The 17,060-nt window shown below is 54.1% G+C and overlaps 1 protein-coding gene across 3 annotated transcripts in view; it reads left to right on the top strand.

Moving 5' to 3' along the window:
* KIF26B (kinesin family member 26B) overlaps positions 1–17,060 on the top strand; it is a 496,534-nt gene that overhangs the window by 466,385 nt on the left and 13,089 nt on the right. For all 3 annotated transcript variants that reach the window (XM_082339855.1, XM_082339856.1, XM_082339857.1), the window contains 2 exons: positions 1,685–1,847; positions 2,845–6,247. In XM_082339855.1, coding sequence (XP_082195981.1) covers positions 1,685–1,847; positions 2,845–6,247 — 3,566 coding nt within the window. The remainder of the gene's footprint in view (positions 1–1,684; positions 1,848–2,844; positions 6,248–17,060) is intronic.

Genomic DNA, 17,060 nt, shown 5'->3' with positions numbered 1-17,060 from the left:
GCACTCTCCTTCCATCACTTTTATCACTGATTATTTTGCTCGAAGGGAAACCCTGATATATTTTTAAATTGCCCTGGCACTGAGCCATAGTGAGCCCAGTATCCCTGAACTGACACCTTAATTGGTCCCAGAAAACTATTGCTCTTACACCAGTCTTTCCTCCCTGAAGGCCTGATGCAGGTCACAAGTGAAGTGGTTTCCTGTCTCCAAGGTCTAATCTCTGCTGACAGCGGCCTGCATGTCACACTGAGTCTCCTGAGCTGGACAGTCTCTCTCCAGAGAGCTGAGTTGGAGGGGTGGGAGGAAAAGGAGAGGATGTCTGGCTAACAGTCTGATGGGGACACAGGCGTGAGGACAAACCCCTCTCATCTGGCAAAATAAACTCAACACAGGGCATGGGAAGCAAAGAGTCTCCCTCAGCCTTTGGGATCAGGGGAGTCTCCAGAGATGAAGTGACATTTGGCAGCAGCTAAGATGATGACGTAAGCAGAAGCCTCTTAAAAGCAAGGCAGGAGGAATGTTGGGACAAGTATAGGAATGGAAAAACATGAGCCATTCCTCCAGACCACTTTTTTTTTTTTTTTTTAACTTTGGGTTTGTTTGTTTGTTTATTTATTTATTTATTTATTTATTTATTTATTTATTTATTTATGGCTGTGTTGGGTCTTCGTTTCTGTGCGAGGGCCTTCTCCAGTTGCAGCGAGCGGGGGCCGCTCTTCATCGCGGTGCGCGGGCCTCTCACTGTCGTGGCCTCTCTTGTTGTGGAGCATAGGCTCCAGACGCGCAGGCTCAGTAATTGTGGCTTATGGGCCTAGTTGCTTCGCGGCATGTGGGATCCTCCCAGACCAGGGCTCGAACCCGTGTCCCCTGCATTGGCAGGCAGACTCTCAACCACTGCGCCACCAGGGAAGCCCCAGACCACTTTTTAAAGAGCCTAGAAACACCATCTGTAAACTCCTGGGCCTCATTATCACCCCTCAGGGCACTGGCCCCACGCAGCACCTGCAAAGTCCCCAGAGGAGTCCCTTCTAGAAAGTTCTGCTTTCTGTTGCTGATTGAGTGAGTGCTCGGGCCTATGTCTGTGTGTCCCCAGTAATAATCAGGAATATGAATACATTCTCCCTCATCACTACCGTGTGCAGATAGGAGTTAAGAGACAATGGCAATAAAGTGGGTGCAACTCCTTGGCAAAAGAAACCTTGCATGTATTATAAACCCATAGATCTTCAATACAAGTTCATGGCTGGGGAAGTGCTCTTTGTTGTGAGGATTGCCTGGTGCAGAAACTTGCAAAGAAGGGCCGGGTGTGCAGCTAGCATGCCGAATCACCGATCACAGAGCTGTTCTCTCTCCATCCCTTCCTCTCATTTCTATTCCCAGGTCTCATTATGTGCAATGTCATATGCACACACGCAGACACACAGGAATACCCCATCACAGCCAGGACGGTGATGCCAGGGGAGGTGTTTTGCATGAATTCCATCCTTGGGGTTGGAAGCACTTGCTCAGCTGTCAACTGCAAATAGCCTCGTGTAGAAGATGATGTTAATTAGTATGCCATTTAAAAAATGGGGAATAAAACCCCCACTGCCCACAACAAGCCATGTAGGGGCCTGAAGCCCTACCCTGACAGCCAAAGTGAAGCCTGACCCGCTAATGCAGCCTTAATTCACTTTGTTGGCAGAGAAAGCAAGCTCACCATGCTGCTGCGGGAGTCCCTGGGGAACGTGAACTGCCGCACTACCATGATCGCTCACATCTCGGCCGCCGCCGGGAGCTACGCCGAAACTCTGTCCACCATCCAGATTGCCTCGAGAGTGTTGAGGATGAAGAAAAAGAAAACGAAGGTAAGGAGCTTGCAGGGGGTGCAGGTGGCTGAAGGAGCTTTCGTAGCCCTGCCCTGGAACTGAGTCAGAAAGAGCCAAATCAATATTTCTAATCCCCCAGCACCAGGGGCATGGTGAGCGTGGCCGGCTGCCGCTGGCCTGGCTCAGCACCCACCTCGGGGCAGGAACACCTTCTGGCCGATACAGAAGTCACTTCCCCCCTGCACAGCTGGTGCTTTCCTCGGTCATCCAGCCTGGACCCCTAACAGGGAGTACTTGGTCCACTTTAGATAGTTTAAATGGATTGCTACTATGAAAATTTTGAGAGAGACAGGAACTATTCATAGTTTATCTCTTGCCTACCTTGGTCCTTCAACTGACTGACCCCTCCTTGCTCAGGTGGCCCTACTTCCCCTGCATTTCCAGGAGGCATTTTCAGGCTGCTGGGTGTTGTCATGTTAATTCAATGGTTTCTGGTTGATGCTGAGTCTGCTAGAAACCACTGGGCTCGTTTTCTCAGGCCGAGGCAAAGCCAGGACAGTGGTGGTGTGACAAGAACGTTTGAGAAAATAATCATGATTGTGGTCACTCTGGTCCATAGCCAGCTGGTGATTTGCGGGGGGCTTTCCCCCTCCTTTCTGTATCTTTCTTTTTTTTTCGGTCAAAAACACATGTTTCCAGTGTTCCGTGGCACAAGTTGTCACAAATGGTTTGGGTGTGCGAACTGGTGACCCCTCAGTCCTTAGGCAGTCAGATGGGACCTGGGCGGGTCACCCCGTTTCACGAGCCGCCTCTGCTTCCCCAGTGCGCCTCACAGGGCTTATCCTTCCAGCATGAGGCCACGACGTGCACAGCTTGGGTGCCTGGCCGGGCACACCCCGGGTAACAGCCCAGAAGCAGGGAGGCCCACCGGGGTCTGGAGCCAGTGGCCTCCAGCAGTTGCCCCACGAAGTCAGGGTCCCCGGGAGGGCTGTCTTGGAAGGGCGGCCCACACTGACGGTTCCCCTCTCACTCACAGTACACGTCGAGCTCCTCCGGGGGAGAGAGCTCCTGTGAGGAAGGCAGAATGCGCAGGCCCACCCAGCTGAGACCCTTCCACGCCAGGGCCGCCGTGGAGTCGGACTTCGCGATCCCTCACCTGTCCAGTGACCCCGACTACTCCTCCAGCAGCGAGCAGTCCTGCGACACGGTCATCTACGTTGGGCCAAGCGGCACGGCCCTCTCTGACAAGGAGCTCACCGACAACGAGGGGCCTCCAGATTTTGTCCCTATCGTGCCGGCCCTGCAGAAGGCGGCCAGGGGTGACAGCCGGCCCACGGAGGCCGGAGAGGCCGCGGCCAGCAAGTCGGAAAGGGACTGCTTGAAGTGCAACACGTTCGCCGAGCTGCAGGAGAGGCTAGATTGCATTGACGGCAGCGAGGAGCCCAGCACGTTCCCTTTCGAAGAGCTGCCGGCCCAGTTTGGGGCAGAGCAGGCAAGCAAGAGTGTGCCGCTAAGCCAAGCAGCTGGGGCAAGCCCACTCTGTGAGTCTGATGAGGAAGATGATGGGTCAGATGGCCAGCTGACAGCTGGAGAAGGCAGTGAGCCCCCGGGCTCCGAGGTGCAGGGGAGTCGCTCTCCTGTCCCTGCTGCATGGCTCACCAACAGCCCCACCCCTGCCTCCCCCAGAAGCATCCCGGGCAGCAGCAGCCAGCACGGTTCTTCCCAGCTCGTGCAGAGCCCCAGCCTCCAGAGCAGCCGGGAAAGCCTGAACTCCTGTGGCTTTGTAGAAGGCAAGCCCAGGCCTATGGGCTCCCCCAGGCTGGGCATCGCCAGCCTTTCCAAGACCTCAGAGTACAAGCCGGCCAGCTCTCCTTCCCAGAGGTGCAAAGTCTACACCCAGAAGGGTGTCCCGCCTTCTCCTGCCCCCCTGCCCACCTTCAGCAAGGATGCGGGAGTGGTATCTAGCGACTCCCTGCCGCAGCCCAAGGTACGTACCCCCCCGGTCGGAATGAGCCCCCAGGTTTTGAAGAAATCCATGTCTACTGGGAGTGAAGGGTTCCCAGAAACCTCTGTGGACGCCGAACATCAGGCAGCAACTTCTCCAGATGCCAAGAAGGAGATACTGAGCACCACGATGGTGACAGTGCAGCAGCCCCTGGAGCTGAACGGTGAGGACGAGCTGGTGTTCACGCTGGTGGAGGAGCTGACCATCAGCGGGGTCCTGGGCGGCGGCCGCCCCACCAGCATCATCAGCTTCAACAGCGACTGCTCGGTGCAGGCCTTGGCCTCGGGCTCCAGGCCCGTCAGCATCATCGGCAGCGTCAGCGAGGACCTGGAGTGCTACTCAAACGTGGCTCCTGTCTCCGAGGTCAGCATCACGCAGTTCTTGCCCCTCCCGAAACTGAACCTGGAGGAGAAGGCCCGGGAGGCAGGGAGCAGGCGTTCCTCCATCAGCTCCTGGCTGAGTGAGATGAGCACAGGCAGTGACAGCGAGCCGCCCTGCCACAGTTTCATAGCCCAGACGTGTTTCGGGCACGGGGAGGCGATGGCAGATCCTCCGGCCTCGGAGTTCGTCAGCGGCATCCAGAACACCGCTGTGGTGTGCCGAGAGAAGCCCAAGGCGGGCCCCGACAATTTGCTCATCTTGTCGGAAATGGGGGACGACTCCTTCAACAAAGCAACCCCCATCAAAGGCTGTAAGATATCCACGCTGGGCAAAGCCATGGTCACCATCTCTAACACGGCCAGCCTGAGCAACTGCGAAGGGTACATCCCCATGAAGACCAACATTACAGTTTACCCCTGCATCGCCGTGAGCCCCCGGAACGTCCAAGAGCCCGAGGCGTCCCTTGCCACCGTCAGCTCAGTCCCCAAAGCAGCCCGGTCTCAGGAGAGCAAGGAAAGTGGTGCAAAGAAAGAGATGAAATTTGAGGACCCCTGGCTGAAACGAGAAGAGGAGGTAAAAAAAGAGAATGCCTGTCCCCCCGAAGCAGGGATTAGGCACGAGACTGCCACAGGCCCCCCAAAGGCTGAGGCCAGAGCAGACCAGGACAGGAAGGCGAGCCCCAGTGACGGGCTGAGCAGCAGCGGCGGTGAGGGATCTGCCTCCCCCGCGGCCGACAACTTCAGGAGGGTTGTGGACGGCTGTGAGATGGCCCTGCCCAGTGTGGTTGCCCAGAGCCCTGTGCATCTCAACAGAAGCCTGAAGTCGAGCAGCCTTCCCAGGGCTCTTCAGAAAGCCAGCAGGCAGGAGGAAGTGGACAGCCTCTTCTCTCACTGCCCTGCCGAGACCAACGGCATCGGCCCGGCTTCCAGCACCCAGCCCTCCAAGGCCACCCTGGAGAGGAAGGTGGCGTCACCCAAGCACTGTGTCCTGGCTCGGCCCAAAGGGACTCCCCCGCTGCCCCCTGTCCGAAAGTCCAGCTTGGACCAGAAGAACCGGGCCAGCCCCCAGCACAGCGCCTGCAGCAGCAGTTCCAGCAGCCCCTTGAACCAACCGGCGCCCTTCTCGGCCAGCTTCCCGGACGAGCCCAGCGGCAAGATGAAGGATGCCGGCAGCAGCAGCAAGCTCTTCGGTGCCAAACTGGAGCAGCTGGCCAGCAGGACCAACTCTCTCGGCAGGACAACAGTCAGCCACTACGAATGCCTCTCGCTGGAGCGGGCCGAGAGCCTGTCCTCCGTGAGCTCCAGGCTGCACGCGGGGAAGGACAGCACCATGCCCCGCACGGGGAGGAGCCCGGGCCGCAGCGCCGGGGCCTCGCCCACCAACCCGGGCCCCGCGCAGTCGGCTGGGGCCTCGCCCAAGGCCAGCCAGTCCAAGATCTCCGCCGTGAGCAAGCTGCTCCTGGCCAGCCCCAAGGCCCGCAGCCTGTCCACCTCCACCACCAAGACCCTGAGCTTCTCCACCAAGTCCCTGCCGCAGGCGGTGGGCCAGAGCTCCGGCCCGCCCCCCGGCGGGAAGCACATGTCCTGGTCCACCCAATCGCTGAGCCGGAGCCGGGGCTCGGGCCTGGCATCCAAGCTGCCGCTGCGGGCGGTGAACGGGCGCATCTCGGAGCTGCTGCAGGGCGGTGCGGGCCCCCGGGGGCCGCCGGGACGCGCGGGGCCCGAGGCGGAGGCCCCCGCCGACGAGCGCCCGCCCCCCGCCGTCCCGCTGCCCTCGCCCTACAGCAAGATCACGCCGCCGCGCAGGCCCCACCGCTGCAGCAGCGGCCACGGCAGCGACAACAGCAGCGTGCTGAGCGGGGAGCTGCCGCCCGCCATGGGCAAGACGGCGCTCTTCTACCACAGCGGCGGCAGCAGCGGCTACGAGAGCATGATGCGCGACAGCGAGGCCACCGGCAGCGCGTCGTCCGCCCAGGACTCCATGAGCGAGAACAGCAGCTCCGTGGGCGGGCGCTGCCGCAGCCTCAAAGCCCCGAAGAAGCGCGCCAACTCAGGTAGGCTCGACGGGCGGAGGGCGGGCCCCAGGACTCGGGGATGGGCGCCCCTGTCCCCAACCGCCTGTCATCTGCTGGGGGCAGAGCCATGGAGGGCTTCACTGTCACACCACAGGCAAGTGCAGACTCTGGAATGTTCCGGTCCAAATGTAGGGACTGTGGTCAATGCACATCATAAACCATTTGTTTGCCTCAAATCAAAGAAACCAACCTCAAGGGACCCATGCAATCATGCTGTAATTGTAGACGTTATGATGTAGATCGCCCCATTCACCCACCCCATCACAGATCGTGAAATACGATGAGGAGGTTAGCCTCCCAGCATGTTCAGGAGTCATCGCGGCTGTCAGAATTTCGATGTCTTTATTTCCCAGGCGGTGTATGCGTCAGGCTTTGATCTATTTTGACGGTGCTCTACTTCAGACCCTCAGCCCTGAGTCTCAGCAGCAGACCTGGGAGCAGAACCCCCCGTACAAGACAAGTGGAGAACAGAAATCCATTCAGTATAACATGACAGCTGCTGGGTCCTATTTTCAGGGTCAAGGGCATTCAAATGTATTGATAGCAGTTACTAAAGATAGCAAAGAAGTTTACCTAAGCCAGAGCCTTTGACAAAAAAAAAAAAAAAAACAATCTGGCCTTCCCAGTAACCGGTTGTTAAACCTTATTATTACAATCTACCCAGTCTTGGTCTTCAAAGTCCAGATTATCGTGTGACGTTTGCTATGTGCTCACATGAGTTTGAGGGTCACAGAGTGCTTTCACGTACTCTAATTTAGCATCTTGAATCTACCAATCCAATTTATTCTTACAATAGCTTTACTCTTTTTTTGACTTGTATTGTTTGGTTTGGCTGTTACACTGGAGTAAAGAGGAAGAAAAACTAAAATAACCACTTGGAGAGTGGACCACAGGCTCTACACGTGTCCTTGCTTGCTGCTACCTCCTTTTGTAAATGCTGTTCTCGAGGGTCCCTTGTTAGGTTAGGCTGTTTGTGTAAAATCAAAGCACCAGGCTGGGTGCCAGAGATGGGATTTAATAGAGAGTGCGGAGGGCATCGGACTGCCGTGAGCGGCTGCCGTAGATCCCAGGCTCCATGATGGATGTGGCAGTGGAGATATGCTCCTTGCAGGCTGGGTGACCTTGTCTCGCTTATTTATGATTATTATTAAGAAAAATGCTGGCTGTCAGACATGATCAGCATAAATCAAAAACAACTTCTTTAAGAGAAGCCATAAAACTCCTCAAAGGAAATTCCTAGCTCAATGGCCTGATTTTACAATCACTAGAGACATTTGGAACTGCAGAGGAGACAGGCAGTTATCTGTTAGTGAAGGTTGCTTTAATGCTTTGGTTATTTCCTTAGTGAAAATGAACTAGAAATATACTGCCAGGAAGAGAACCTTGAGTTTTCTGAGTGCTTTGTAGTACAGGTAACAGTGGAAACAACCAAACATCACGATGGTTCACTTCTCCAGTCCCATTCCTGGAGATCCATGTCGGCGGAGAGTGTGCAGAACTCGACCTGGTGCAGTGGGATGATTGATCTAGAAAGCAGGAGACTTGGGGTCTTGGGCTGTGTGACCTTTAGGGAATAACTATACTCTCTGGGCTTCAGTATTCTCACGTCAAAGTAAAATGAAGGGGTTGGTAGAAAACCACCATGGTCTGCTCTGATGCTCATGTTGTAGAAGTTGGTGCAAATAATATAAAGAATATTGGTGGTAATATGACTTCCTTTCCATAAGATGATCCGTAGTCAATGGGATTTATTTTTAAGTTGTTAAATATTGATCAGGCCTCGTCTGTGCAGTTAGAGCTTGGTGATATGGAAGTTGCAAGTGTGGTTGGGGAGGAGCAGGCAGCGTAGAAGACAAGGCCACTGTGAGAAGTGTGTAATCTCATTGGCGAGCAAGGATGAAGAGTGTGGAACAGGGAACAGTGAACCATGAACCAAGGTGCCTTGCCAAGTGCTGAGTGAGGTCGTGAGAGCTAAGGGTAGGAAGTATTTAGACAAAGAGGGCCCAGAACATTGAAGAAGGCTACAGGGAAACATTGGGATTGAGCCAGGCCTTAAAGGATGCTGGGACAAAGCAGGTAAAGGGCATAGTAGGCTGAGGCAGTGATGGGAGCACGAGCTTGAGGCAGTAAGAGCATGGTTTATGGATAAAGAGTGGGATTAACTCAACAAGGGGGATATTCTTCTTTTTTTTTTTTTAACTTTTTTTTGGGGGTTTATTTATTTATGGCTGTGTTGGGTCTTCGTTTCTGTGCGAGGGATTCCTCTAGTTGCGGCAAGTGGGGGCCACTCTTCATCGCGGTGCACGGGCCTCTCACTGTCGTGGCCTCTCTTGTTGCGGAGCACAGGCTCCAGACGCGCAGGCTCAGTAAGTTGTGGCTCACGGGCCTAGTTGCTCCACGGCATGTGGGATCCTCCCAGACCAGGGCTCGAACCCGTGTCCCCTGCATTAGCAGGCAGATTCTCAACCACTGCGCCACCCGGGAAGCCCCAAGGGGGATATTCTTAATGGATGTAATAACGGACAGAAGATGTAAGCCCAGATCAAGTTATTCCTTGAACATCTGGCAACTGTGATAAGAATTATTGCAGTTGGCAATGGGGAGTCATCATAGGTTCTTGGCTGAGAGTGTCATAAGGTGACGGAAGCTGTGGGCTGCTTTCTGTAGATGGATTTTCATCAATCCCTCCACCGTTCCTTGCCAGCTCCCCCGTGGTAGGTACACGAATGTGTACATGTAGCCATTAGCCATGAAGTAGAGTGAAGACAGCCAGATCGGGTGGGGAGCGAATGTCCACCCTGCCCAGAGGGCATTCAGTTGCTAAGAGGATGGAAATCGGTGATGGGCAGTTTATGGCATGGTTACATCAGCTTGGCCCCCCGAGGCCCCATCCTTTCAGTGATAGCTCTTTGGTATCACGTATCATGTGGGCTCTCCCGGACACTCTCTCTCTTCTTCCTCATGTTCCGACACTTCACCCCAAACCTGGTGTGTTACCCCCTTGGCTTCTCTCTTTTTTTTTTTCCTTGTCTCTCAGGCTGGCTGGGGAAATATGAAAATTAGATCAGCACCTTGGTCTGAGTGAAGTTCATTTCCACTGTAGCAGGCCCGGGTGTGGTGTGACACAGCATCCAGAAAGCCCAGGAGAGAAGCCAGCCAGGGAGTGTGTCGGTTCTGAGATGCACCCAGGGCTTGATCTGCCTGGACATGAGCTCCTGAGAGGCCTGTTCGGCACTTGACTCAGCCTGTTGGGTCCCCAGTGCTGGGCTGGTACAGGTTACCATGAATCAGTTGGACACCATTGATTGATGGCATTTGTTGGTTGGCTGGCTGACAGTGTGGTCCTGCAAGTTAGCTGAGTTCTTTTCTATGTACTTCTCGTATCTCGCCCTGCTGGTGACCCGTGTTTTAAACATTAAGCCTATCCTCTATTTTCTTTCCCACTCTAAGCACCAAACACTGTGCCTTCCCTTCTCTGGGTGCTGAGTAAACATTACTGACCGATGGGTTGCCGGGTTCAGTTAGCAGATCCACTGCACCAAAATCTGTGACCAGTTACTCCTCCAAAGGGCCTAGAGCACCATGGTTCACTCTGTCCGTACCCCTCGGTTCGTTCGGTTCTCAGGTGCAATCTTATTTTGTTTTAATGAATTCAGGAAACACAGTGGTTCCTGGCTTAATGAAAACGGGGATAAGGCAAGCAGCTTCTTGGCAGCTGTAAGATTTCTAGAGTGTTTCTAAGAGACTCTACCTAGAAACAGATGAGAAAGGGTTCCAAATGAGATAGCCTTTTTGACTGTAAGTCGGGAACTACTAGAAAAGTAATTGGCTCCCTAGGACACCGAGGAAGCCCCTTAGAGTGGAGAGTGGGTGGAGGCAGGTACGGGGCTGAGAGGCCTAGGGCAAGCGTGTGAGGGGCCTGGGCTCTGCGGCCGGGCCCCTCCCCATCTCCTGTCCAGCCTGGGAAGGGTTCACTCTTCAATTCAAGCTCTCCAGCAGCCCGTGCAGCCCCATCCCCATTCACCTGGGAGGCCGCGGAGCTGGCTCGTGCTGGCCAGTAAATCCACACACGCTGATCTTTCCCCTCCCCCTCCTCACCGCGGATGCCTGTGGGTCCTCCCGGCGTTCGTGCTTTCTGCTTTTTGACTCAGTGTCTTTCTAGTGCCTGTACCCTGAGTCGGAATGAAGACGGAGGGTGACGGAGGGAAAGCTGATGAGGGCGGGTTCTCAGGGGCGGGCACTGGGGATGGACATCAGCGTGTTCCCTGAGGAGCGTTGTGAGTCCTCGGCGCTCAGAATGCCCATGTTTCCTGACATTTGACCTAAGAAGCAGCATCTTCAGACTCCGTGTGGACACTTCTTAAAATAAATTTTTTTTGGAGTAGAGTTGCTTTACAATGTTGTGTTAGTTTCTGCTGTACAGTAAAGTGAATCAGCTATACGTATACATATGTCCCCTCTTTTTTAGATTTCCTGCCCACTTAGGTCATCACAGAGCTTTGAGTAGAGTTCCCTGTGCTATACAGTAGGTTCTCATTAGTTACCCATTTTATACATAGTGGTGTATATATGTCGAATGTGGACATTTTTATCTGCACTCAGTGATGGTAAAAATGGAAGGCCCAACATCAGACTCCTCACTGGGGCCATCAGTGCTGCGGAGGATAGAGTGGGGTGTGACAGGCTGGGGGCCCCTCCTGCTGCACGCAGGTGGCAGCCAAGCCTGGATGGGGAGGGGAGGGGGTGGGCTCAGGTCAAATCGGGGCCATTTCATGCAGCAAAGCTATTGGCATTTATCAGCTTAAGTGCTTTTTTTTTTTACACACTTGACGTCTCCATGTCCAGACTGAGTGCTGGGCTGATGAGCAGGGAGTGATAGAGAAGAAAAAGGAATCCTGACCCACTGGCATCAGGACGTGTGATCCCAGACCAGACAGCTGCATCTGACGGGGCTCCGCACCACTGTTGCCCGACTAAGGCGCTTCCCCACAGCTTCTACAGCGGACACTTCCCTGACCTTCCAGCAACCTTGAAGGAAGTGGTTGTTGACAGGAACTAGGCTCAGCAGAAAGCTGGAAGCATCTGCTTGAGAGGTGGAGAGGGTGGAGCATGCTGAAAATCCAAGAAATCATATTTCTGTGGGGACCCAGACAAAGGCCCTGTGGTCAGTTCTCTTGTAGTGATGACATGGCGTTTGGGCACCGTTGTTTCCTGTGCCCTTTCCAGCAGTGTGAGGGCGCCATCTCTCCCTCTGAAACTTCCTTCACAGCATTAAACTCCATCTCCTCTGGTGTGACCACATTCCCCTGCCCCTGCCCTCAGCTTTCCCCATCACACCCCAAGTAAGGCTTCCAGTGTACCTCTGGAGGAGACGAGAGGGGAGGGGAGGCTCAGTGGTGGGTGCAAGACCTGGACGATATCAGTTCATTCATGCAATTGATTTACCAGTGACCAAATTCAGAACACTCAGAAAATCCCAGATAGCCATTCACTACATGCAGGAGAAACCCCCAGACTGCAACTCACCCGACACTGGGCACTCACTTCCCACCCTGGCAGGGATTGATTGACGTGGTGAGGAAGTTGAGAAGATTGCAAAAAAGCATGGAAAGAAGGCAATGGGAATTAGATTGCCTTCAGGGTATTTCTATTAATCTACGATAGCCCAGTGGAATGTCATTCTCCATTCAGGCTTCTTTACTTTTCTTTCCCCAATTGGGGTGATCTCATAGGATGTCCTGGAGTGGTTTGGAAGGAGATAGAGAGTGACCCTTATTCCTGATATTTTCCCATCTGATCACATGCCATCTGTGGTAACCAGACTCCTAGGTAGCCCCCAATGGTCCCTGCCTCCTGGTATTCACCGTTGCTTTGTCCCCTCCCATACTATACTAGGGTTGGTCTCTGTGTGCAATAGAATAAGGCGGAAGTGAGTGATGGTATGTCGCTTTCAAGATTAGGCTGTGAAAGACACGGTAGCTGCTCTTTCCTGCTCTGGGTAAACCAGCTGCTATGCCATAAGTAGCCCTGTGGAGAGGCCCACCGGGCAATGAACTGAAACTCCGGCCAACAGCCACATGAGTGAGCTTAGAAGTGGATGCTGCAGCCCTAGTCAAGCCTTCAGATGATGGCAGCACCATCTGACAGCTTGACTGCAGCTCACGAGAGACCCTGAGCCAGAACTGCCCAGTTAAATAAGCTGCTCCCAGCTCCCTGCCTCACAGGAATGTAGCTGCTGGGTTTAGGCTAATTTGTTACACGGTGATAGGTAACTGATACACCACCAATCCCATGACCCTCCTCAGTTCCTCCCCTATTTCTCACATAAGCAGATCCTTAGAAGAGTCATCCCAGAAACATCTGAACACGTGCACCCAGTGGATTAAACGACTGAGATGCCATACATGACTGACCTCGCTTTTAGAGGGGCTGTTGCTCCCTGACTTGTCCTCGGCGTCAGGGGAGGTGAGGGGGAGGACCAGTCACCCTTCCTAGGGGCTGAGTACACATTATCCAACGGAGGGGAGAGGGCTTCCTGGGAGCCCCATCACGAGTGTTTGCAGCCCGAGGAACTCGGGCTGCCTGGTGGCCAGGCCCGGTCTCCACCTGAAAGATGCTCAGACTCTCCCTGCCTCCGAGAGCTGGACATCCTCCCACTGATGCTCAGCGTTCCTCGGCCTCCCTCCATGTTCTGCAGCAGCCCCATCTGACGGGGGCTGGAGCTGAGCCCACAAAGGCAGAGCCGCTTGCTCAGAGTCAGCTAGCTTGATCAGACCGATTTAAAAAACCCAAAACTATCAGCTGGCTTATTTCCATTGTCAAGGAGACAGAGATTTACTTTGCTTCAGTGGTTGACACTTCCTAGTTTTCTAAGTCAGTGTGTGTGAGTGTGTGCGCACGCACGCGCATGTGCTCGTGCGTGCAAGCATGCATGAGATAAAGATCTGGGCCCAAAAAAGTGAGATTTGATATGAAATCAAGGAGCCTATAGGACAGAGTATGCTTTGTAGAGAAGATTAACTATCAATATGTACTTAGAGTCCCTCGTCGTCTCCTGAAGGAAAGCCCACCCACCCGTACTCTGAACAGTCCCGCGCTACCCGATCACCACCAGCACCTGGAGCTGCAGGTAGTGGCTTTTCACATTCCTAGCTCCCTAGGGTGGTGAGAAGGTCGTCCTGTGCCTTGGCCCCCTGATTCTATACCGAAGAGTTCTGGCTCTTTTTCTCTCTGAGCTTGTGGTACTTTAAGCTTTCTTTAGCAGTCAGTGGATCTCTCAAAGTTGGAGAAAAGTACACTGTCTTTCTTTCTGGAAGGGTCATCAGGCCACGCAGGCCATGGTGACCCAACACTCGACAGGCAGAACCCACTGGAATTAGGGGGAGGAGGATGGAGGGAGAGCGGGGCAGAGAGGCCACTAACTCCTCCGGGGTTCCCTGAGCACCACGGGGATGGTGCTGTAAGGACCAGTGCTTCCCCCAACAGTAGCCCACTAGCGATGCAGCCCGTCTCCCAGGTCCTCCAGAGAAACCACCAGACTGTGCATCCTTTGCATTCTCGGCGTTCCTCGGCCTCCCTACGTGTTCTGCAGCAGCCCCATCTGACTGCTGCTGTATCATGGCGTGCAAGCTCTCTTGCTCTCCTTCACTCTCGCTGAAATCTGACTGGATGGAGTCCACTCTGTTTAAAAGCAGAATCAGCCCAGATTCTAAGTGCAGGTAGCCACGGCTTCAGGCAGACTCCGCCTTCTTTCCTCGGACTCAGGAGGGACCACATATCAATCCTGAGTTAAATTAGATCGGGCTCCCTTCAGCGTCAAGATAAACCGGTTGGGGTGGTGTCACGTTTCCCAGCCATCCTCCTTCCAGGAGAAAGCAAGCTTCCTAGATGCCCCTTACTAGAGAGGGGAGCTGCCAGGTGGGTGTGCCTCAGCAGATGCAGCTGTTTGAGGGAGCACCGCCACCTACAGGCCCAGGCTTCCCTCCCAGGGGGCCAGGCCCGCAACCTCCCAGCGGGAGAGGGGCCAGAACCAGGGGAACAAACATGGTAGTTGCCCGAAGCACGAGGCTAGATCCACTTCAGATGTGGGTGAAAAGATTAGGCCCCGTCCTCAGAAGCCAGGGCCTGGCTTCACTCACTCATGCCACCAGTCACCAGAAAACGTGGTGCTTGGTGCCGTGGTGCCCCCGGCCCTGCCAGTCCTATGGTGATTGCTTTTATAATCCTCTAGAGACCTGCCTCTAAGGGCACAAATCTCATGTTATCTGCTGGGCTGCACCCCGCAGGCCCGCAAGCCTTGTAGTTGTCCAGCCTCGAGACCGAAGGAAGAGCCCAGAGACAGCGACAGAGACATCAATGGTGTTTGGACAGGGGATCTTACCCAAAGGGTCCTGGAGCCACACCCCAGCTTGTTCGGCAGGCAGGACACGGAAGGAGTCTCCACTACTCAGGGGAGAAGGAGGCTACCATTTATAGAGGGAATTGACGTCAGGTGGGCTCATCAGGACTGAGTAAGCCCTCTGATAAAGAGGATTGAATAGTCATGTGAGTGAAGCAGGGACTGGGCAAGCAGCGGATGTACAGAGAGCAAGAGAATAGCCGTCTTAAATGGCTTCACCATACAGTCTACCGTACATACCCTGCACCACCCTTACGATCTTGGTCCACCCCTCTTCTGCGATATCCCTGGCGTCAGGTGTGCAGAGGTGCCCTGCAACCAAATACCACAAATGCAGTACAGACACCAGCAGCGAAAGAGTATCAAGAGCCCAAGAGGCGGGCAATCTTTGGAGCCAGGTGCTTATCCGGTCGATTTTTCATAGAAGTTCACAGGAGGACGACAACGGCGTATCGCTGTAGACCCAGCAATCAAATTCATTTTGTAGTGAGGCCACCGTTGTCACCCAGTCCACAGACAGATTACCTCCGCTCAGACTAGGGATGAAATGTAAGATGTTTAACAGACGGATTACAGGGAAGATCGTGATCATTAGGCAAAATACAAGCAGTGTCAGCATCCTGAGATATCACCACCCCTGCCTGTGCTTTCATCCTGGCCTGCAGTACCATATTGCCTGTCCACCCCCAGTCCTCACAGCCGGTGCTGAATACTGGAGAGGCGATGTGATAGAATGGTGCCTTTCTCCAGTAGGGGCCCTGGATTAATTCCCTTAGTAGTCGGGGGGGGCAGTGCAGGTAGAAGACAGGTACAACCTGTAGGTCCCTTTCTAATCCTATTCCGCACGAGGCAGCAAACCCAAACCACCAGGGACTTACCTGCCAGTCTCAGGGCCATTTTATAACGTGTTCCCCTGGGGGTAGATCCTGTGGCCAGGGCCAAAGCGAGTTGTTGTCCTGACCGGTAGTTGGCAACGCTCCTTCGGTGGGCAACTGTTGAACTCAGGTTGTGTTGACTAGTTTCCGCTGGGTTAACATGGCGTCGGCACTGGGACGATTGCTCCTGGGATGTTCAGTTATAGCTCCTAGGGCTGGAGTTAGTCCCCTGGCCCACATGTTGAGAGAGCGAGTTCCCATCTCAGTTGTTGTTTAAGTAGCCCAGTCATCCTTTCCATTAGCCTGGCAGCAGCGGGGTCGTAAGGCAGGAGGAAATGCCAGTGTATGTCATGTTTATCGGCCCATTCCTGAGCTGCATGGCCCTTGGTCACTGTCAATGTCCATGGGGGTCCCATATGTCATGCTCAGCTGTCCTAGACGCCAGATAGGGGTTGTTTGCATTGCTGGGTGACTCGGGTAGGCCTTCTGTAACGTCTTCCACCTGTTGTAACGCACTGTAGACGGCAGATAGCTGTTGCTGCCACCACACTGTATCATTGCTCTGCCTCCTGCCAGAGCTGGGACCAGAGGCCCAAGGGCACTCTTATTAGTTTGCCGTTGCCATGGGCCCCAACGAAACCCTTCTGGGTAACTGGCCACATCCAATTCACAAGCCAGTTCCTGAGTTAATATCCCTAAAGCCTGGGCCTGTAATCGTTTAGGCATGGTAGGTCGGGGGTATGCTTGTCTTACCCGACCAGATAACACCCTTGATAGGTAATCCAGGTCCTTGCATTTTGTCTGTATTCACCAGCCATCCTTGGGCAGTCAGATGAGCCACGAGCACGGGGCTGCTACTTTTAAACTGGAAGGAGATCCGGAGGTTACGAAGAGAGCATTTATATAATGGAACAGAAAGACATCTCTCACAGTGGACAGCTGCCACGGGGCCCCACTGCGGGGTTATCCCTGCAAACTTTGGGCCCTACCATGTTAGTGGACAGCCTCCTCGGGATTACCCCTGCCACTTTCCATTCCTGTCCTTTTTTCCCAACATCTCAGCACTCACAGGAGTTTCCTCGGTCTCCCAGCTACGCTCGCCAGTTCTTGGGCTGCACCCTGCAGGCCCACAAGCCTTGCAGTTACCCAGCCTCGAGACCGAAGGAAGAGCCCAGAGGCAGCAACAGAGACATCAGTGGTTTACTGGTCAGAGGGATCTGATGCAAAGGGTCCTGGAGCGACACCCCACCATGTGCGGCAGACAAGATATGGCAATAGTCTTCACTACTTGGGGGAGAAGGAAGCTACCATTTATAGGGGGAATTGATGTCAGGTGGGCTCATTGGTTATCAGGGACTGATTAAGCCCTGTAATTAAGAGGATTGGGTAGTCATGTGAGTGAAGCAGGGACTGGTCAAGCAGGGGATTTATAGAGAACAAGAGCACAGCCATCTTAAATGGCCTAACCATACAGTCTCTATGATTTCTGTGTGTTTTTCATCTCCTCAAATAGATTATG

This window comes from Balaenoptera borealis (genome assembly GCF_965194805.1).
Source record: "Balaenoptera borealis genome assembly, chromosome: 1".
Lineage (NCBI taxonomy): Eukaryota > Metazoa > Chordata > Mammalia > Artiodactyla > Balaenopteridae > Balaenoptera > Balaenoptera borealis.
This window is presented reverse-complemented; position numbering and strand designations above follow the sequence as displayed.